At 37.1% G+C, this 24,020-nt stretch overlaps 1 protein-coding gene across 3 annotated transcripts in view; it reads right to left on the bottom strand.

Moving 5' to 3' along the window:
* CSNK1A1 (casein kinase 1 alpha 1) overlaps positions 1-19,209 on the bottom strand; it is a 44,659-nt gene extending 25,450 nt beyond the window's left edge. Inside the window, exons 1-4 of one of the 3 annotated variants that reach the window (XM_081320706.1) lie at positions 18,638-19,209; positions 17,679-17,785; positions 4,910-5,036; positions 408-506 (exon numbers count right to left, since the gene is read on the bottom strand). In XM_081320706.1, coding sequence (XP_081176832.1) covers positions 408-506; positions 4,910-5,036; positions 17,679-17,785; positions 18,638-18,760 — 456 coding nt within the window. In that variant the 5' untranslated portion in view covers positions 18,761-19,209. The remainder of the gene's footprint in view (positions 1-407; positions 507-4,909; positions 5,037-17,678; positions 17,786-18,637) is intronic. The other 2 variants (XM_081320705.1, XM_081320707.1) reach the window with 2 other exon arrangements.
* Positions 19,210-24,020: the final 4,811 nt, after the last annotated feature.

Raw genomic sequence — 24,020 nt, 5'->3', positions numbered from 1 at the left:
GTTGAATAAACTAAACTACAGTGTTACAAACCAATATTTCTTTAGAAGTTGATTCTACCCAATTAAAAATCTAGGTAACTGGAAGTCAAGACTCCAACATGCTAATAAATACAGCAAACAATAAAAATCAGTTTATGGCAAGCTGTGCTACTGTAATTCATTGATTTTGAATAATAGGATATTTACTAGAAGCAACTTGAGTATGCAAAGAAAGATAGGTTATATAACATACTGATTTGCTTAACTAAGGTCTGAACAAAGGCAGAGATCATATGATTTTCTTGCAGGAGTATGACTGAAAATCTTGTCTTTTGATAAAATACTATAGCTAACTAAAGCAGCACAACTTTTCAATAAACTGTATTTTATTTTAACTTTTTTCATGCAAAAAAAGTGTTAAGACTAACCTTATTACAGTGACGTCCGATACCCATTAGAAAGTTATCTGGTTTAATGTCTCTGTGTATAAAATTCTTTGTATGCACATATTCAATTCTACTGATCATCTGTAAACAAGAAGAAAATTGGTCAAATTTAAAAGCATTTCAGGTATGATTTTAATAATAATCTGTCCTATAATTCAAAAATATTTGCATCAATCTTATTACCTGAACATAATCTAAACCAGTTAATGAACCTACTCAATGTTTTGTAAATAAATGTTTTTCATTATCAGATAATGAGAAAAGGAACACTATCTTATGGAACTATCAACACCCCTAAAAGTGGAGATCACCATACTGCCTAAGTAAATTAGAGGATCAGTGCACCTCAACATCTGGCTGAGTGTCTATATGGTAGCCTAATGCCTGCTTGTGGAAAACAGTCTTCACACAAAATCAGTTATTTTCACTCTGGGCATCTTGCAAAAACCATCTGTCTAGAATTGTATCAGATGTCTGAGCCTGATGCTACAAAGGAACCTTGTTGTAGAGCAGGGGTGTCAAACTGCCGGCCCACAGGCTGGACGAGTCGTCCGGAAGCCACGCCCACCCCCTTGCCAGCAATGGCAAAACAGTCCCGATACATCTCGCAACGTCACGTGTCGTTGCGAGTTTGACATGTCTGTTGTACAGGAAGATTATTGCTGGTTAGCTCAATGTGAAAGTTACGTTGGAACAGGGATGGGGCAGATATGTTAACGTAGGTAACTACTAGTTCTATCAGAGCCTAGTATCATGAGTTCCATTAGGCAGGTACAGGAAAAATTAAGACTGGGAGATGGCCTGGATCTGTGCACATTCAAAGTAATAGCTAGTAGGAAAAGATACAGGAAGAACTTAAATTTTATTACATGTATTGGATTCAGAGCTTCTTTTCAGATTACCATCTACCCAAAGAGATCAAGGTGACAGTGAAGACAACTCCTCTAAAGAAAACATCCAGCTCTTCAGTGTAATATCTGTTGTTGCTTACACATTTGTTATCCAGAACTGAATTTTGTTCAAAGCACTGATTTGGCATATATTATTGAGACAGAAGATGGATATATTAGCTGACAGAGAGGGATTTATGGGATAGGACTGGTGGGCAGGAGACTGGCATGGTCTGTAGCAAGGATAAACAAGTCTTTTTGCCATCTCTGATGATGACTGCAGCAAATGAATAGTGCAGTTTCCTACCACTTTGAAATGGAAAACCCAAGTTTTCAAACTCCCCTCAAAATTCTGCCTCATGAGCACAAGCAATGTAACTCCATCCATTTCATGGCCCTCAGCTGTCCCAATGCTTTGTTATTATGGATTCTTTGTGGTTTGTAAAGAGCACGATTTAAACAAAGTATACCTAAATCTTGCCTCTCTCAGTTTAGCAAATCAATCAGGGCATATCCTAATGCCAAACGTCAAGAGGGACTTATTCTTACCAAAAACATGCACTTCCTGGATAGTCTTTGGCAATAGAGTCTTTATTATTTAAATTGGAAAATGAATGCATAGAGTCCAATTACTGCTTCTTAACCATTCCACTCCAAAAAGCATTCTGTACCCTTGAAGCATGCCTGATTCCAATAATGTGAAATTAAATCAATACAAGATAGAGATAACATTGATAAACAGGAAACTTGACTCAGTGATTACAATTTAGTCTATTTAGGATGGAACTGCACTCCTACTTGAATATAATCTATAATCTAAGAATTCTCCTTGATCTTTAGGTGCCACTGGATACAGAATTAAAGGTGAAGAGCTGTCAGCCTTTCAAGAGTGCCAACATTACCTTTTCTGTAAGGTTACGGCATCAGAATCTTACAATTTGGAAAGCACTTCTAGAGGGTCCCTTCTATCTAAGAGTCTTCGCCTGCCCTTTCCTTCTATGGACTGAGACATCTTTTGCATGACAGTTGTCAAGACTGTGCCTTTCCCCCGTCTCTCAAAGGTTATTCTCACAGACCATGACAGGTGTGCATTTTCACAATTACAATTGCTAGGCTAACTTTGACCCCTCTTGATTTTTTTTTGGGGGGGGGGGTTGTTATCCATGCTTTTGTTACTTCCTATCATGACTACTGAATTTTTTTTCCACTATGACTATCTTTGAAAACTGCCCAGATGTTATAATTGATACCATGCTGCAAAGTACAGGGATCACATGATGTTGGGATTGAAAGATGTTTATTGATTTCTGTTTGCTTACTAAATGCAGTTTAAGCTATTAATATCAATCAGATATGTACAAAATCTACACTAGGAAAATGGAATAGTTGGGCAACTCTGAACTCTGCTGTTCCTCTGGATTACATCAATCTCAATTTAGTCCAATAGTTTTCCTGGAGTAAATTTGGTGAACTGGAAGTAGTTTACGGTTGGATTATATCTAGATCTGATGCAATCCAAAGAGGGAAAAATTCCACATTCTCTCCAGAGATGTCTATTATTCACATTCTTGACATTAATCTTTAAAGTCCTGAAATGGCTGATGATTATCCTGTCTTTCCAATGAAATCTGCTGAATAGGCTCTTCTGAAGAAGCTGTTAAAGATCTAACTATTTGACACATGAGAGAGCCTTCTATATTGCTTCATGGCTTACGCTTAAAAAAGAATTTTAAATGAAACATTTTGCCAGGCTTTTAACTGTTATTAATTTTCACATGTGTTTTAACTTTCTGGATTGCAAAATTTGTTTATGATTCCTGTCAGCATTCTCTGATATCTGCTTGAGGTGAAAAGCAAAATACGAAACAAATATGTAATGTTAAGAATTATCCTGTTTATTCTATAGAACTAAAACATACTGTTTCTCTCCATAAAATCCTTTTATCATTTTGAGCCTTTATTACAGTAGTGTCAAACTCAATTTCATTGAGGGCTGCATCAGCATTGCGGTTGCCCTCAGGGGGCCAAGGTGGGTATGGCCAGGGTGGGCGTGGCCTACTGGGTGGGCGTGGCCTACTGGGTGGGCGTGGCTAGAGTGCGTATGGCCTACTGGGTGGGCATGGCCAGCTCTACATCGTTTGCATCAAGGGTGCCTATGGGGGCCTGGGCAGGGGTGGGACAGATCTGAGGGTCTCTGGCAGAAGGAGGGTCTCTGGGCCAGGGCCAAGGCAGTGGGGGCCGTTCCCTCACTGTTTCCAGGATGGCTTCGCGGGCCACATGAAACCACTTCGCGGGCCGGATCTGGCCCCCGGGCCTTGTGTTTGACATGTCTGCTTTATTATGTACATGTATTCATATTATTGACCATAGAAAAACAAGTTATGTTATTCATGTCTAGTCTATGTATTGCTCTATATTAAAAGAACTTAGGTTTCTGTTGTGTCATGTTAAATGATCAATATACTTCTATAGACCTATTGGAGAATTTTTAAAATAGGGGCATCTGTGGCCTGCATGCACCCTCCTATTCCCAATATGCAACTATTCTTCCAACTCTTATCCTCAAAATATTGTGGTTAAACCTGGGTAGCAGAGTAGTAATCTTGTTTTCTCATAGAAAATGAGGTTTTTTAAAAAAGCAAAGTATATCTCTGACTGGAGTATTTCATTCAAAAGAATGAAATAATAACAGCAGAAAAACTGCTTTTCAACAGGCATTCTTCTGCAATTGCAAGAAACAGTATCTTTAAAATTTTTGCATTATACTCCCATACTTTGAATTTGAATCTTTATACAAACATGCTTCATTGAAGGACTGGATAAAAATTGTAGTTAATGCTTCTTCTTTAACATTGCTTCAATTTACCATCTTTTATTTGGCAGCTAGAGATGCAAAAGCATTTTGGCACCGCCATGTGTACAATATATATAGTTAATGGACTCCTAACCAACCAAGTGAGATACAAAAAGGAACAAGACAAGGCTATCCCTTGTCCCCTGTTTATCTACGTTTATTGGTGTTTGTAAACCACTTATAAATATTTATTTGCACAAAACAGAAAAAATTGAACTTACGATTTATGGCTTTAAAATTGGAAAAAATAGACAATAGAAAAACAGCTTTTTTGTAACCACTGAGTAAGAGGTAATTTTGTAATTTCCTGTAAAGAAAATCAGAAGCTACTTCTATCTCTTTTCATTCTTTCTTTTTGAGGTTTTCTCTTTTCTTTCATTTATATTAGTTCTTATTTCAATTTTAAAACTCTTAAAACTTTTATAAACATAAGAAGAGATATAGCATAGAACTATTGCAACTACTTTTGAATTTAAGATTTGGGATAAAGACAATTAATAATGCTAAGCATGAAATAATATACTCTATATTGCATGATTTGGGCTACAAATCTTGTGTCATTCAGCAGGTGATCTCCCATTCACATTATTGTTTTTTTCATTCTATCTGGCTCAAATACTTGTGGGAGTGCTTTATAAAGTCAGTAAACTTTATGTGTATTTGAAAACACAAAGCAAACTGCATTTTAGGGAACTTCTGGTACTCCTCACCCAAGCAGAGTATTTACACAATTTACATACCTGGTCTGCTAACATAAGTACTGTTTTCATTGTGAACCTTCGAGAACAGAAGTTGAAGAGATCTTCAAGACTAGGTCCAAGAAGATCCATTACTAGAACATTGTAATCTTTTTCTTGACCATACCACCTGGAAAGAGACAAAAATCATCATTAGTGTTAACCTAAATACAACTGAGTAGCATTAATTTGTTAAAGGTGACTTCAATAATAAAATACAGTGTAGTTTTCTTATAGCATAGAATATGGTTCCCAATGGCATATAGTGCAACAGACCTGTATTAAGTATTCATACTGTCTAGCACAGGGGTGTCAAACTCAATTTCATTCAGAGCCGCATCAGCATTGCAGTTGCCCTCAGGGGGCTGGGTGGGCATGGCCTGGGTGGGTGTGGCCTACTGGGTGGGCGTGGCTAGTGTATGGCCTACTGGGTGGGCGTGGCCAGCTCTACATCGTTCGCATCAAGGGTGCCTATGGGGGCCTGGGCAGGAGTGGGACAGATCTGAGGGTCTCTGGGCCAGGGCCAAGGCAGTGGGGGCCGTTCCCTCACTGTTTCCAGGATGGCTTCGCGGGCCGCATGAAACCACTTCGCGGGCTGGATCTGGCCCCCGGGCCTTGTGTTTGAAATGTCTGGTCTAGCATCTAATCATTCATGGGGTATAATAATTTTCCTTATTCCTTTTTTGGTTTTTGCCCCTATAAGCAGTAAAAAAGCCAAGAAGAATAGTGTGTGTGTGTGCGCGTGTGTATGCTAAAAACATATACACACAATAGCATGATGATATTGCATCTTGTATCAATGATATAGTCTCAATCATCTGCATAATTCAATTAGTTTACAGATAATCTAATTTTAATTTTTTACTTTAAAGGCAACGTCAAAATAGGCAAAAAGGTATTTTGTAGTCAGGAGGCTGACTACAATTGTTCAGTTGTTTTAGGGCTCTTTCAACAATTACCAAACTTGGAATATCATCACAGAATTGTGTACCACTAACATTTGCTGCAACTAAGTCCTGATGTGAAACTACTTACAGAAAGAGAAATTACTACACATTTAAACTTGTAGAAACAAATGGTCAAGATGGGGGGGGGGTGGAGTCTTAAAATATCTGACATGATGTTACACAGAACATGAAGTAGAGCTGCTCTCTATTATTGTACAAAGCAGATACAGAACCCAGAGTGGAAGCTTCAGTGGAAATCCATAGCATATTGAATATTATTCCAACTGTCAAGAAATATTGACCAACAAAACAAATAGGAGCTGATGGGTAATCCTTTGCTGGCTGATTAGGAAGCTAGAAAGTTGTTCGTTGGAAATCCTTTAGTTGCATCCTGTGTTGCAAATCACATATTGAATATAAAATCTGATTATATGTCTCCAAAATCCTTTTCCACTTTTATGTTTGCATAAAAGTGTAAGAGTAAGGTCCATACTGCTCCACACAGCTACAAAAGGAATGGACAACACATGGTGCTATACATAGTGGGAGATTGCAACTACAACTGTCATTGGATAACAAAGGTCCCACTGCCTTCCCAATTTAAAATAAATTCTGAAAAATGGCAAATAGTAGTAGTGGTAGAATCTGCACAATAGCTATTAAGCAGTTGGTCAATAATCAAAAGTGAAATATTTTTAGAGTGAAAATAGAATTATTTTAAATTAGGATTTAAAAAAATAACAACCCCAAGCCTTTAAATGGACTAGCAGGAAGTAAAACAAGGTTTCCTAGCTCCCAGTCCATCATTAAATATATACTATATAGTACAAAATCAGTACAGTAATTGAACTGTATGCTTTGATTATCAAAAATTCTTTGAGGTCCTTCATGCTCTCTGAACATGTTTTCTTGCAGACATTTCATTACCCAAACCATGCAACATCATCAGGGCACAATTCAAAATTCTTTTGAATATGAAAAAAATAGCCATAAATGATCAGGCTCAAAGCATTCTTATGTCGGACATGTTATACAAACACCTAGCTCTACTGAAGTCTACAGTGCAAGGAAAGATGAAAAAGAGGATGCCCACAGCAGATGGATTTAGAGTCAGTGGCAATGGGCACACAATTAAGATCTGAAGAACCAAATTGGAGACAGATTGTCCTGGAGAAAAACTATTCACTGTGATGAACATAGCAGTACATATATACATATTCATCTTAACTGTCTCTTTAGGATAAGAAATTTTATACAGAAAAGAGAAATAGTAATAAGTAAAATCAATCAGAGGCATGAAATAAAGAGAAGGGGACATGACTAAAACCAACATAATTCATTATACCTCTTCATACTTTACCAATTATTCCTGCTACTATTATACTCATACATCATCTCACAGAAACAAAAATGGATTCTAAAAAAATTGACATGCTACTGCTAACCTAAATGGAATATAATAGAAAAAAATGTTTTGTTTTTTTTAAAAAATGTGGAAAATTTCCTCCAATGGAAATTGCCTCTAATGGGGAAAAATGCAAATTTGGGGAAATATAATAAATCTTAAAAATTAAAATACATTTCCTCATTTAGAATGAACCTGATATTTTAAAATGCTACTTTATGATTTTTCCTCCCCCAAATATTTTCAAATAAACCATGAATAAACAGTATTAGGCAATTGCAATTTACACTGTATATACTGTTGAACAGAAATGAAAGAATGGATGCAAAATTAATCAATGCTATGAAAATGCTGAAAATGTTAAAGGTGCAATGCAATTAATATAACTAGAAAAACGTTAAAGCACGAATGTGATTTGCTTTTAGAATACCTGTGAAGTTTATTCAACACGTGTGCATCTATGTCTGATAAAAGAGATGTTGTTCCCATACAAAAAGGAAAAGTAGTAAGAGTGACAAAAGTAGAAAATATTGAATGAAATTAGATTATTTAATATGCCTGGGAAAATATTTGGGCAGTATTTTAATTGAAAGGTATAAGGAGCAGTGATGAACACAACTTGCGAAATGCAGTAAGGCTTTGTATCAGGCTTGTATTTGCTTTTCAACAGTTCACAAAGAAATATATAAATTGAGATAGTTTGTACATCTGTGGATGTAAAGAAGGAACATAGCAAAATGAATATATAATCTTAGTGAGAACGTGGGATTGAAGGCTGGCTTTTGAACAGTATAAAACCAGCTCACTATGGAATGCTTAGCAAATGGTTCAACATTGGTTGTTTTAATGAAGTACCAGTTCTCAACCCATGGTCTCCTTTTGACTTTGTTTTTCTCCTGTGGTCCATCTATCCAGGTCATATTATCAGTGAAAAAGATTGCCGCTTATACACCTGACTTTCCTTTTCTGTGGCCACCTCAGCATTGCTCCCGTTACATGTATTTCACCTGTGGTCCACTTGAAATATCCTAGGGCCCCTGGCTGCCTATTAGAATAGAATAACAGTTGGGAAGGGGCCTTGGAGGTCTTTTAGTCCAACCTGCTGCTCAAGCAGGAAACCTTATACCATTTCAGACAAATGGCTGTCCAACACCTTCTTAAAAGCCTTCAATGAGGAAGCACCCATAACTTCTGAAGGCAAGTCGATCCACTGATTAATTGCTCTAACTTTCAGGAAATGTCTCCTTATTTCTAGGTTGGATTTTTCCTTGATTAGTTTCCATTCATTGCTTCTTGTCCTGCCTTCAGGTGTTTTGGAGAATTATTAAAAATGGCAAACAGTATTCTCCTTCCATAAGCAGATGAAGTGCTGAAAACTTTCAGGAACTGCCGAAAACAGGGCTTTAAGTATAAAAACAGATTTACGATAGTGTGAACTGCTTGCCAAATTTTGGTCACAGAGGTGCTGTAACAGTTGGAACTTTGAGGACCAGTCCCTTTGTTCAGTGCCATCATATGTTTGAAGTGTTGTTGAACAAGTAGTTGTCACTCAAGGACCATCTATATAGAAAAACTGATCACAATAACAAAAACTGTGCATGAAGGCTGTAATTTTTGGTTAATTACTGCTTCTGTTGTTTGCTTTGGATTGTTTTTTTTAAAAAATATGGTTAAGATATAAAAACACTGGGGACATAAAGGGTTCAACTCTATCGTCAGCCACAGATACTCGGGAGAGTCAGAATGATTTCAGGCCAGCCAATCTTTCAGACCAATCTATATATAAGATTACCATTATGAAGAAAAAATGGAGAAAACAGGATATGAAATAAATGACTAAATATTTAGAACAGGCTTAGAAATTCCCAAGTTTTACAGTAATATGACACATTCCCAGACTGAAGATCAGCACAATTTCCCTCTGCACTAGCTAAATATGCCCCAACACTATAACAATGAAGCACAGAATAACAGAATATATCTGAACAGAAATATTCTATAACCTTTTGATCAAAAGACACAGAATTAGACTTTTTCAGCACTAGTACTTACTTAACTAAACGGTAGCATACAATGTGTTTCAGGAAAATTCTTGTTTACAGAAATACAACAGTATTTGGCTGGTTTAGTGAATGGGACGTAAAGTGGAAAACAAAGCAGAATATTCTGATCATGCCCTGTGAAGTCTGGCAGGCTCCCATCACCTAGCCCTTTACTAGTATTTAAGAGCCTGCAAGCAACGGGATATTTAGTCATTTATTTTATATCCTGCTTTCTCCATTTTAGGGTCCAATTTTTCCAAGTACATCCTAAAAATGTGACATAAATAATGATCTTTTCCAACTTGATTTACTGTATCATCCTCTATCCCCAACTATTCATTATTACACATGCCTCATCTACAAAAATGGATTACCTAGATAAAGGGATTTTAGAGATAAAGAGATTACATTCTGAATTCTTTAATCATACAAACTATGAGAAGTGTTCTACCTTTCTGTTCTGTACCAGCCTGCTACCGGCCTTGCAGAAAGGCAACCCCTGTACAAACGGCAGAGGCTGGAAAGCGTCTGAGGCTGGAAAACGTCTGCCAAGTTTATTACACAAACAAACAACAAAACATGAAACAAGATACCGGAGCTTTGATCCTCAAACGGAGCGGTTGCTTTCAGCAACCAGCCCTTCCCCAAACACTCCCTTTATTAGAGTTCAGGGCATGGCCTCCCTGTGCCTCCTTCCGAGAAGTCCCACAGCCTTTCTCTGCTTGCTCCTGCTTGACTGCCTCCTGCGTCGGGCGTCCTTGAACAGGGCCAGCTGTGGGTCATCATCATCCGCACTGTCGGGCTCGCGCAGCTGAGTCTCCACCAAGTAAGAGGGCCCTGGCTGGGGGCTCTGCGAAGCCTCCAAGCCATCATCAGCAAGTTCGTCTTCAACACCCTCCTCCTCCCCCTCGTCTGAGTCATCCGAGTCATCCGACCCGGCTGCCGGACCCACAGGCTGACCCTGAATCACAACACTTTCAGCTGTGAAAAGTAGAAGAGGTAGGCTGGATTGAAGCAGGAGATTGTTAAAAATGTGGACACAATACACTGTTACTTTGATTGGTTGAATTATATTTTATGATGCTGTCAGGATTTACTGCTGGTTTGGCAGAATTGTTCTGGATTATCATTGAAAAATCCCAGAAAATAAATGAAAGTAAATGCTGTTCTATGAAGAAGTGTAGATTTGACTCAAAGAAGGGGGACAAAAAAGTTGGGTCACTGCAGAAAAGATACTTGAGTCTTAGGAAAGTAGAAAAAATGAATTAGGGCTGGTTCAGTGGCTATATTAACTATTAGGTATAGATGTGATTACGTTATCTATGAATTTTATTTGGATTTGTATGGTTTCAACTGATGTATTGTTTTACTGTTTTTAATTATTTGTAAGCCACCAACAATCTTTATTAAGATGGATAGCTATGTAAATTTGATTGACAGATGATACATAAGCAGATAGATAGCTCACTAGGCAAAATGGACGGCATTTAATTTTACTAAATGGATAGATAGATGATAGATAGATAGATAGATAGATAGATAGATAGATAGATAGATAGATAGATAGATAGATAGATAGATAGAGACAATCCTGGTTAGTTAATATTTCAATTGGCTTGGAAATCCAGCTAATTGGGACAATTTCCAATTTCATAGATATTGATAAAGCAAATACACAGTAATGCCCTAGGATTTATTTAACTGTTCATTCAAACTTAATTTAATCTTAAGACTATGCAAGTGGACAGATATGGTCTATAAAAGTTCAATCTATACATGTGGGCACCTAGAAATTAAAAGATCTGCAGTATTTTCTGTGCTTTGCCAATGTTTACAGATAATTTTCTACATAGCTGCTAACTCAAATTCTGAAAAAGGGTTGCCAATATAAGGGGTCTATTCAAAAGCTGTGGTGAAGTGTGAAGATTTATCTTGCACCTTTTACTTGAAACTTCTGGTTGAATGGGATTATATTTTCAATAGAATTGCTGGCAATAAAGCAATGTTTCTATAAAGGAGACATTTCACACAGGAGGCAACCTAACCAGGATAGGTGCAGACAGGTCACAAGAAATCAGATCAGCTACAGTAGGGGTCCCCATCCCCCGGGGGTTCAGATAGATGTCTTCTTTGCCCTACAGACTGATTCCTTTCCTTTTTCTGTGACTGAAGGTTTTACAATGCTCATTTTTATGTTCCTTTTCCCCTCAGGGAGATATATTGTAATTCTATCATGAAAATGAGACTACAGGATATGGTAGGGGATGGGAACTATTCAGAACATTACATCTTCTATTCAAAAGTTTTGGTGGCCAAGAGGGAGTACATTTTAAAGACACCCGTGATGTCTGTTACTGTTAGTTTCAACCACTCCATCATTTGCAGAACCACAGATTCATTATTGATATTCCAGAAGTGCCAAGATTTGGAGGTAATGGATCTGGTTCAGTAATATGGACGATTTTGTTCCATACCAACTGCTCTAGACATTGCAAAAGCCTTTCTAGACCTGATTTTTTATATACAGTTAACAACCCCCTATAATAGTAATACAAAGGCAAAAAGACAATTCTGGAAGCCTTCCAATATTCAATCAAATTTGCTTATTCCTAGTTATGGAAAGGATTGTCACTTATGATAATTTTATTTCAACATTTTTCAATTTAAAACTTTTACATTCCAAATATTTAATCAAAATTATCATCAGACAATAATAAAATTCATTAATCTATATTGACAAATTAACATTTCTACTACACTACAGTATATAATGGAAACCAAAACAAAGTCAGACATTACTATACCCTTCAGCATATATATCACATTTCATTTTTATTTAAGCATAAATGCATGTCCTTTTGCTATAAAATTATTAGTCACTAGGTAATGAATGGATCTTTTTTACTTTTTGCAGAAGTTACCATGTTCTTATAAAAAAGCAAAGTGCTCTGAAAGCTTACTTTTTCAAATATATACAATCTTGTTTTTAGATTTAATTTTGATGTTTTTCTTATAACTAAAATTATAGCTTTCTAATCCTTATTTAAGTTTGCATTCTCAATTATCTTAGTCAATCAACTCCTAAAGTAGACCTGTCAACCTAGTCTTTTTGGCAATAACATGAAAATGTCATCTTTGGGGTGGGGCGGGGTTACTTCTCTATTTTAGCCTACAGCACAAGTATTTCCTCTTGCCAAAATGCTAGTCCCTGAATTACGACATAAACAATATTTCAAGAAAAAGGATGGTTTCAGGAAGGGTTTCATAGATATGGCGTCATGTGTTTTCTTAATTATAGTTTTTAACACACAAAATGCACAAACTTATTTTGTACTAAATAGGGACCAGAACATTAAGATCTGCAAAAAACAAAACAAAAACGTTGCATCATGGAGAGAGGTACTATTCAGAGTTCCAGCTAGCCATTCCAGGATGTTCCAGTCTATATCCCATTCAAATTTATATTTTCTATGTGCTAACTCTAGCATCCTGTGGTAACCAAAAATGCTCATTTTCATTTAATGACAAATGTTCTGATTGGTGTTTAAAAAGCAATGACAATGCAGTTTTATCTGGACACTATATTGCCACAGTTTCAATAACTGCAGTCAAGTGAACTCTTTTATTCCCAATTTATATGTGGAAGGAATCAAGTGTGGTACAATTTAGGACTGGAAACAATATTTTCAGGTTTTCATTGCAAAACAGGTTTAGATAATATACTTTGTATTGCTTATAAACAAGTTTGCAATTTCCCAATTATGATGCATAACATTGTTATAGAACAGATTCTGCTGTTTCATTTCTCTATAAACAAGTAACTGACAATGCAAAATTATTACCATCACTGAAGAAGCAAATTTTTGCTAGTTTATCTTCAGTATACTCTCTTGAATAACATTATTAACAACCAAAAAAATGCTTATCTATAGATTCTAATTACAGCTGCTTAAAGCCCTCCATATCAGCTTACAAAAATGTAAACAATATATAATCAAAACACAGAAATATCAAACAGAATTAGAAACTAAAAATATTTTAAGAATTTAATAACTGTATAACAATGATTTATGCATATTCATCCAATAATTATTTGATTAACTATGAATTATAATTATATTTTAAGCTGTCAAAACCTATAAGCTTAGAATCTCAAGAAAATGTTATATAGGGTACACAAGGAAAAAAGCACAAATTCATAATATAAACTACAATCTTGAGTTTCCAAGTGTACCAATAGTATGCTTTTGTTTTCCTTCTTGTAATTTCATATTACCGTATTAGTCTTTGGAAGTAGAGCAAACATTGTTTGTCAGTATAAACTAAAATGCTAATTAAAGAACTGAAAAATCATCAGATGCTAACTATGTATGCTAAATAACTGAAACAATGCACTGTCGATTTAGACATTAAACCAAATCATAATAGGTTTTTCTTTCTCTGTGCCTGAACTGAATAATCAGCTCTAACAAACTTGATTCACATCTCTCTCTCTCAAAAAAAAACCCAGATTTTTTTAGAGAGGGGTGTCAAACTGCTGGCCTGCGGGCTGGATGCGTCAGGCCAAAAACGCACCCACCCCATTGCAGGCAATGGAAAAAAGTCATGATACATCGGGACATGTCACGTGACGTTGCAAGTTTGACACTCCTGCTTTAGACCAACTTTATTAAATAAGCTACAGTGGCTCAGTCCTAACATTCATGCTATGCCACAAACCAAGTTTTATAAACCACAATTTTATATTAGAATAAAATATAAAACTGACAAAATGTTTTTATGTACGGACAGAAAAGTTTAAATCCACTCAGTAAATGTAACAAAACAACATTTATTCATAGAACATTTAGAACACAGACAAAATTATACAATATTCAAATTTAGTCTTGGGTAATTCAATGCTATGTATTTTTCTAAGCAACTGGATACTCTCCAATTATCATGATATAAGCATTTAAGACAAAATCTCACCTGCATTTAGCAAGACTAGACATACGTAAGACAATATTTGATCGTTACAGATCAATTGATCTGACAAAACTAAACAAAGACTAGTTTAAGTACCATAATTCATCCCATATTTTATTTTGACTGCTTCAGCCACATAAATAGAAATAAAAAGTCCCCAGCACCCTTCTTTTCACCTCAGAATTACAAAACGAGATAAAGTAGTAGTTTATGTTGAGTGCTACTAACAAGCCAGATTGAAAAAAAACCAGAGAAAGTATTTAACAGTTTTTAGAAAACTCCCATTATGAAAGTATTTGTTTCATCTGCCTCCTATACTATCTTCCAGGAATTCAAGTACAAATACATCCTTTTTTTTCTTTTTGGAAAATTAAAGGATTGTAAAAGAAATTATCAGCTTCTCTTTTAAAAAATAAAAGCACCACAGACATTACTCTGACAGCCAGTATACTATAGTGGTTAAGATCTGGATTAGGTCTGGAGATCTAAACTCTAGTTTTCCCTAAGGCTAGTGGATGACCTTGGCCAATCACTTTCTCCTAGTCCCCAAAGAGCATCAGCTATGTGACAAGCTGGCTGAAAAGCAAGCCCTTTATCAACTCATGCACTGATGGCTCTGCTGTGGGAACAAACACAAAGCAAACCAAGCAGGACAAATGCTAAAAACAACCACTATCATCATAGACTGTAATCTCCCACATATCTCTTTTCAAATCAATTATCTCCACCAAGACAGGAGGGAATTCATGCAGAAAATGAAGGCCACTCCGATTGGGTTTGTTGCAAAACCAACTCCTTCTTAATCTCAATTGTGTATGCCTAAATCTACTCATGCCCCCAAAGTCAGCAACATTCTTCTAGGACCCAATATTTAAAGCTTTACCTACGGATTACCTCCTTTTACTTCCTAGCACCTGGCAAGATGATAAAAAACAAACAAGAAAAAAAATGGCCATTTCTACCTGGTAGTAGTAGTAGACCATTAAAGGCAGGGAGGGAACTGTTGGGTCAGAAAAGAAGACACATCCTGAAAAAGACACATACAAGAAAACTGCTGTGCCTGATTGCCAGTATTTGCATCTTAAAAGTAAATTGCATTTCACATCAGAAGCAATAAAACGCATAAATAATCATAGTCATTTTCACATACTTGTTGAACAACAAAATTGTTTTTACACTAAAAGGGCTAAAGGGAACAGGACAACAGCAAAAAGCAAAATCCACAAATTTGAGCATCCCTTTACAGCAAAATGCACTGCTTATTAAATCAATACTATACAAAAGTATAAAACAAAGTACACATGTCAATCTGTCTAGCAAGCTAATCAGCATAGTATTTTGAATTTTAAAAATATCTGAAGTCACCACATACAGGCACAAGAGACTACTGAATGCAATTAAGATAACAGATTAGCAAGCCAATCAGAACTTCCATTTTGGCCTTTCAAAATGTTCACATAAACAAAAGCTATGTTTTTGAGCCTATATTCAAACAACCAAGCAAATCAGTGAGCCAATCAAACCTGTATTATACTGATACTTTTTACATTTATATTTCATCTGTTTTTCTAAAGAAAGTTATATGTGTAACAAAGGTAGATGAACTCCAACTTCCTTACGGGAATCTTTATCAAATGAAACCCAAAATACCAGTAGTTCACTTTCTTGACAGTTCCTTAAAATGCTTCTTGCTTTGTCCCAAAACCTCACCTCCAGATCATCCTACCCAGTCTAAATCAATTGCAATAGGGGCACAACAGGTCCTTCCAGCTCTACCAGCCTAGAAAGGAAAATTCAAAGTATAACACTCCAGCTGAAAGGCAAAACACTCTTCCGTTCAAAAAGTCATGTTTTGTTTTGTATTTGAACCAAAATTTAGTGAACAAATGCGTTTTATTCTGAGACTAAATTGTTTTGTTCATCCTTTTTCAAAAGTAATGTTTTGCTCCATTCAAAATGTACATATTAACAAAGACTAACACAAAGCCTTTGTTAATACATTTATCAAATCATATTTTGTATATATCTTTTTAAAATTTATATAAGCATTTAAATATCAATTTCCTTAAGTATGTACACAAAAAATTCAAGATATCTAAATGATTTAAATGCCTCTGCAATTTTTCTTACAAACTCAGTACTGCAAATTCAAACTGATTTTTAAGCAAAATCAGCCAGCTGTATGATTATAATTATTCCTAACATAGAACAGAGCATTTTATCAAAATTAATAACAAAAGACAGAACATAAGAATCTGTTGCACAATATACACAAATTTATCATCCCAATTAAGTAGCGCAATTACAGCTGAGTTAAAGGAGGGAGTAGTTGCTTCATAAGAATGTGTCATCAAATAATCCCATATTCATTCTGTAAAAGACACAATACTTCCTTGCATTTTATGAATTTCACAATTATACAGTCTCCTCTCAAGGCAAAGACATCAACATTTTATACTGTAGTTTAAAATGACAAAGATTATTTATACATAGAAAATTAATTCAGAATAATTATAAGTAGTATTTGCCAACAAACACACACACAAGTTTAGGTATAAATGACACATATCACGGTGCAAAAATATGTAAAGAGAAATAAAAACTCTTCCACAAAGATTTTAGAAAATTTGCAGTTTCTTTAGCAATCTGCATATATGCATATTGTAATGTAATACTAGCAATATTCAATATTAAACTCCAAATATTTTTCAGATATCTATGGCATAGATCAACAGTTGTAAAAGTTTGATACCATAAAGTATTTTTATGAAAATATTCCTTGAATCTTCAATGCATTTCCCTTGTCTAGATATTAAATTCTTTCCATTTCCAAAATCAAGCATTCAAATATACCTCAGAATAAGGTTCTAGAAAAGTACTGATCTTCAAAGAGCAAAAAAAGAAGACAGCTGCTTCAACAGGAGTATATAATTAGTTAAGTGATGTATGGTGTTCACAGTAACAGAAAGGGGCTTCCACGTATCTTCTCTGCCTGATCTTCACAAGCCCATTTTTCTGAATATCTCATTAATATTATTACAAGGGAATAGAAAGAAATAACATGCCCTACTTCTCAGAAATGTTAAAGTACTGACATCCGCCATTTTCTCAGCAAAGGAGGAAGACATGTTGGAACAAAAACACAAAAGAGAGCAGCCATTTCTATTGGTACATCCCAGGAGTTGCCAGCTACCCCCACTGTATTTCAGAAAATGATCAGAGAATTTAGTTGGGGGTATGAAGGGTGGGGGGAATGAAGCAGCCAAAAGAAAAGGAGTCTTCAATATCTTTTATACATGTAGTTTAACCCTCGGTAACATATAACACTTCCTCTAACGCTGAACAAAGTAAACTGATGCTTTAAGAGAAAAGTAATAAACATTCCACCTGCCTAAAGCTACAGTTCTTACCTTATATGAGGGATGCCAACTCCCCCTTGCAGAATCTTGTATAGTTTGCTTTCATATAACAGCTGGGGATGCCTGGCCTTCTGTGATTCTAACTTCACAGCTACTTCCTACAGCGGAAAAGGAGACATGGGTCAACAGTCCTACTAGTTTAGGAGGACTACATCTCACTGCTTCACAAAAACTGAGAATAGGGAAAATGGTTTGTATCATTCCCTAGGTCTTAGCAACCTCTGCAAATGTACAATTTGTGTACAATGATTATTGTACACAAACCCATTCTTAAAAAGTTACTCTTGAATATGTTAAAATCATGTCCTATTTTTTGGGGACAAGATCAGGATGACAACATGGGGGGAAAAAAGTGCGGTCTTTCCACAAGAGTATTTTTACTGGTTCGCAGAAAATAATCAGAACGCCTTATACGTATGTATTTACTTCACACGTTACTACCCTACACCGAAGGTGGGCATTTTATGGGCACTTCCCAATCCTTTTGACATTAAACACCGCAATCCCGCAATCTTAGTTCTGTTTCTGTATCCTCTCTCTGCCCGCATCATTTCAACTCCTATTTGGCAGAAGTATCCGCGTTTGCTTTAAACGTTACCAAAATGCAAAATTGAAGCACGGGAACGGGAAAGCCAACGGTACCTCTCCAAACCTAATTAGAGAGAGAGAGAGAGAGAGGAAGATGACCGGACCCTCAAAATAAAAAGTGCAACCTGGGACAAACTCGACGAGAGAGGGGGGGGCCTTCCACTTCGAGAGAAACAGCCCTTTCCCTCCTTCCCCCCCCCCACTCCTCCTCGCCGCTTCCCACGCAACTGACACCCGGCCGGATCCGGAGAACACGTGAGCCCGCCCGAGTAAACGCGCTCTCTACCTACTGGCGAGGCACAAGACATCGAAGGAATGAGGGGGGGAAAAAAGGGAAGGCCCGGGCACCGGTCGGCCCTTACCTCCCCGTTGGTGATATTGATGGCCAAGTATATGTCCCCGAAGGAGCCCGAACCAATCTTCCGCACCAGCTTGTATTTGTTCCCGACAATGAACTCGGCCTTGGAGCCGCTGCTGCTCGCCATGGCGACGGAAGGGATGGGGGACGGGGGTTATTTCCCACGCCGACAGCCCGCGAGTTCTTCTGCCGGGAGCTCCTTGCTCGACCACGGCTAGGGACGGGACACGGGGTGGGGTGGGGGGGACGCTTCGGTCTCGGCGTCTCGGGTTCGCCTTCGGCCTCTCTGGATGGTGGACGTCCCGCGCGCTTTCCCGGCTGACAAGAGCGCTTTTTTCCCCCTCTGAGGATCAGGGGGTTCTCGGAGGGGGTGGGGGAGGAAGGAAAGAGGGAAAAATAAAAAAGGCCAAACGAGCCCGTCAGTCCGCCGCCACTAACTGGCGCTTCACTCGGCCGCCGCCATCTTGTCTGTCTGTCGCTCTCTCGCTCGCTCGTTTCCTTTCTCGCTGCCGATATCCAGGACACAAAATGCCTCCAGCCCGCGACCGAAAGCTTCTTCACCGCGCTGAGTACTATGGGAAACTGGAGAGAAGGCCAGCCTGCGCATGCGCATCCCAAAGAGAGGAAAAGAGGACAAGCAGGAAGTATGTGTGATCTTAACGCCTCGGCAGGGCGAGGCCGGTTCAAAACATGCGCAGGCGCAAAAGCAGCGGACTTGTTCTTTGAAGCGGAGAAACCCCGCCCTCCCTTACAGGGAATTAGAATTACGCAGTTACCATCGTTCCACACATGCAAAAAAGGTTTGTTACTGTACCTTTCAAGTACAAAAAAAAAAAAAAGGAAGGGCTGGTCATGCGCATGCGCTTTCTGAAGCAAAGGGGGCTTTAGGAACATATCGTGGGAATCGTGTGGCTAGTATCTGGTAAACTAGATTAAGCCCACTTATGCCTATATGTATGAGTTTTGTGTGTGTGTGTGTGTGTGTGTATAGATAGATATAGATATATAGATATAGATTATATAGATATAGATATATATCTTGAGTATTTTGAACACCTTGTCGGCCCAAAAATCCAAAAAAATACATACGTACATACATACATACAGAGAGAGAGAGAGAGAGAGAGAGAGAGAGAGAGAGAGAGAGAGAGAGAGAGAGAATATGACAGGTACAGATAGGTACAAGGTGTATGTATGTATATATAATATATGTGTCTATATACCAACACACACATATACTGCCTTCGTGTTCATCAACACTTTCTCAGGTAAAGAGGTAGGCAAAACCAAACCCAGAAATTGGAGAACTATGCTATTTCATACAGAAAATATAGTATGAGTATTGTATATTAATTTAGCAAAGGTTAATCATTGTTCCTTCCCTGAGGTACATGATATGATCATTATTTTATCTCCAAAATGAGGGGATAAATGAATAATGAAGTGAAAGCTCTTAGGAAATTTTCAGTAAAAGGATATTTATAGTGCTGTTTGGATACATCCCTTATGACAATGCAACCATTATTTATACATGTATATATAATTATCCCTAAGATTTTATGTGGCCAACAATAAAAACCATAAACAATAAAACATTAAAAATGGACAGGATAAGATATACAAGTAATCCTCAACTTAAGACCGCAATTGAGCCCTAAATTTCTGTTGCTAAGTGAAACATTTGTTAAATGAATTTTGCCCAATTTTATGACCTTTCTTTCTATAGTTTTTAAGTGAATCACAGTTATTAAGTTAGTGACACAGTTGTTAAGCCGTGGATTATTTAACTGACATTATACCACAGTTTGCAACCATAATAGCTGTTTTATGCCACCCAGAATCCTTTGGCAGAGGGTGGGTTATAAGTACTATAAAATAAATACCCATGACCAATCCAAGAAGACTTTATTATGTATATAGCATGCCTCAAGCAAGATAATGGGCAGAATTACTGACAAAAGAATGCAGAGAAGAGCAATAAGCATCATGTAAAATCCTATGAAGAAAAATTAAAATGCCTGAATAAATTTAGCTGAAGAAGGAGAGACTTGATAGTGGTCTTCCAGTACTTTAGACTAGAGCTGCAGTGCTTATGAGTAGAACAAGAGGTAATAGGTATAGCATTAGCGAGAGAGATTCAAAATGAGCAATTTCCCACTTCCTAGATTTGCAGATGCTCCATTAGAATAGAATAATAACTTTATTGTCATTTACAATGTACACTAATCAGCATATATTAAAATGAAATTACTGGAGGTTTTCAAACAAAGGTTGAAAATATTTGTTTCAATAGTCTGAGGATTTATGCCTCTAAATTGGTTGTCCTACCAATCCTATGACTCTAAAGAAACTCAACATGTATGTGTCTCTTGTCACATACCATGCTTTAACCAAGCTTTATGACTTAACCATATTGTCTGAATCTAGTTTGACTGCCATTTGTCCTTTCTGGAACCTGGAATTTCTGACCTCTGAAATTCAGTTGTATAGGAGTAATAGACTCTGCAATTCTGGAGAGTAAAGTTAGGCAACAACAAAACAAGAGGGAAATCTTAATTCTAATGCATTTATTTAGTCATTAGTATTTCTATGACACTATACTTCAAACTGAAGGCATTTTATTGTTTTAAATTTATTTTCCTTGCAGAGCTTATTGTGGCTTTTTAAATAAAGAGTGGTGAGGTTTTTTTATGACTAGTGGTTTTTAGGAATATATTCTGTGCTTTCTTAACTATGGGTCTGTCTCAGCTGAGCTGGTTTAATCATCCAATAAGGGCAAGGCTCAAATAAATAAGTAGTGGCTCTTATTTCTCCACACATCCTTTCTACCTCAAGCTCTGCAAGTTGAAAGGAAGCCATTTAAACCTGACAAGCACCTTACCAAGCTTACTTCCCTAAAGGTTACCTCAGTACTGGAGTCCAAATTAAGGTAAATCAGATCAACTTTGTGCACAAAGAATGACAGAAAAGTCTCTTAGTTACCACCCGTTCCTTCTCCCAATCTCTTAATAGAAAATAGATTAATGTGGCATAGCATCACTGCCTTATTGTGTATAGGTGCAGAGGAAGAAGAAACGTAAGCCTCTTTGCTACACTCACGACCACAAAACATGTTCTCAAGCCAGCCTGTAGAACGGACTTATTTCATGTTCAAACCAATTCATTGTGGAAGTTTCTCCATTTGCATTCCAACCTACTCATGCACTTCATTGCTCTTGTTTGCTTGGTAAACCAAGAAACTCATGATTGAGCTCTGCTGGAAGGAAGAGGGTACTTAGAAATGACAGTGCCAAGTGACCAGTCCATTTCAATATTCTACAGATCAACCAGAGCTTCAGCGTCAGTATCAGTATCAACTGCTGAAGCTCTCCAAATGCATTTAAAAAAATCCAGATCCATCAGATACCTAGGTTAACTCATTTCTGCAGAAGCTTACTGCAACTGGCCAGAAAGCAATCTGGCCATGACAACATAGAACTTTGCCCTCTCACAGAACACCCTCACCAGTCAGAATACCAAATTCAGCAGATGTCCTGTTGCATGCATGGAGCCAGATACAGATTACTGTAGTTCAATGGACATGACAGCAGATGAACTTCTGAATCACTGCTGATTCAACAGTTGTGGTATGGGAAATGAAATCTCCCGGGACAAAAGCTCTAGAATTATGAGACATTAGAGCTCTAGAGTTGTGAGGGATTACGGCTAGTTAAGGAAAAGTGTTGTTGAGTATGGTGGACAGTACATGAACAGAATCCATATATATTCTGGCCACCAAGAAGCACTCTGCATTGGCAGATTTTGGACAATGCTTCTGGCTGGTCAGATGGAATTCTTATAAACCATAGCTGTGCCAACTCTGACCTGCTGCGACACAGAATATCCCAGCAGACAGAAAAAATATTAACTAATATTTAGTGGGATAACATCCTAAGGATCTCCCAAAGGACAAGCATCTTATATAGGAATTGATTCTATTGTACTATCCCAAAGTGGCAATTGTTTTCTCTCAGAGAAAAGGGAGATACAACTGGATCAATTTAGAAGTCTAATCCTGCAAACATTCTCATAGCTTCTTTCTTCCAAGTGGATACTGAAAAAATAACCACATTTAAACACATTGGTTTGAACTATAGAAATGCAAATATGCAGAGTCAGACAGACTTCCTTATCAGAAATAAAGAGGTGAGAAATATACAAATGTTGTTCTTTCCTACTCATAGACTTTGAAATATATAACATCTTTATTTCTTTGTGTCCATGCTGACATTTATACCCACAACCTAGATAAATTGAATGTTCAGTTGTTTTTAAGAACCTTTAAGTGAGTAAATAACACTGAAATTCAATGTAATAATACAAGTTTATGGATGGGGCTGAGTGAAGCATTTTTTGAGTTCACATGTTTTATTGCCTCAGCGAAATATATATTTTGTTTTACCTTACTGACTCATGATTTATTTATTCGTACTCTCAGCTTGTTCTGTATTGTAAGTACTGAAAATTATATTCAATTCATTGTAGCGCTCCATTTTTCCCCTCACATTTATTGTGGTTCTCAACTAAAAAATAGAGCTTCTGGTTTTGTTTTCCTGTCCTCCTGCTTTTCTCTGTATCTCATAACACAACAAACAGGAAGCATCTGGTGAACAAAACAATCCATAATTGAACAATATACATGCAAAAACAATTTGCATCAACTGCATGTTTTAAAAAGTGACCGGCTTCAATCTAGTTTTTCACTTGTATCAGAAATGCCCTACTCAGTTTTAAGTAAAATTAAAATCGCCTGACATTTAGAAGATAAAAGGTAGGTATTAGGGATTGTAAATTTGATCTGACGAATGGGGGGGGGAAGGAATCTATTTAATCTTTTCGTGTGAATTTTTTTTGTGTAGTGGTCATTATTTGAAGTTTTTGATCAGAAAGCCATTATCTGAAGACATGGTGGCAAGGACAGATATGCGACCCCCATGGCAGACCCAAGAAAAGGTGGATGGATCACGTCAAGGAGCACATGAAATACGTAGGCGTCATCCCTGAAGATGCCCTGGATGGACTCAAATGGAGACAGCTTTGCCGACAAACAGATCCTGCCATAGTGCACGAATAATGCTAGGAAGGACAAGGAGGAGATTTTCTGTTTTTCCCTTTGATGTTTTGGATGAAAAAATATACATGCTAAAATTGCAGGACTTAAAAAAAAACCTCCTGAAAAATGATGTACAAGATCTGTGGTGCCAGGTCCATATTTTTTCCATTAAACTAAGATCTTCCTAGACCTCCAGATTTAAGTCTCTGTACTTAAAGGATATTTACTAGGACTTTGAGCTCTCTACAAGCTTCTTGGAAAGATGGGTATATATGCAGATATCTAGATCAGCATC

Source organism: Vipera berus, assembly GCF_964194415.1.
Source record: "Vipera berus genome assembly, chromosome: 2".
Lineage (NCBI taxonomy): Eukaryota > Metazoa > Chordata > Lepidosauria > Squamata > Viperidae > Vipera > Vipera berus.
This window is presented reverse-complemented; position numbering and strand designations above follow the sequence as displayed.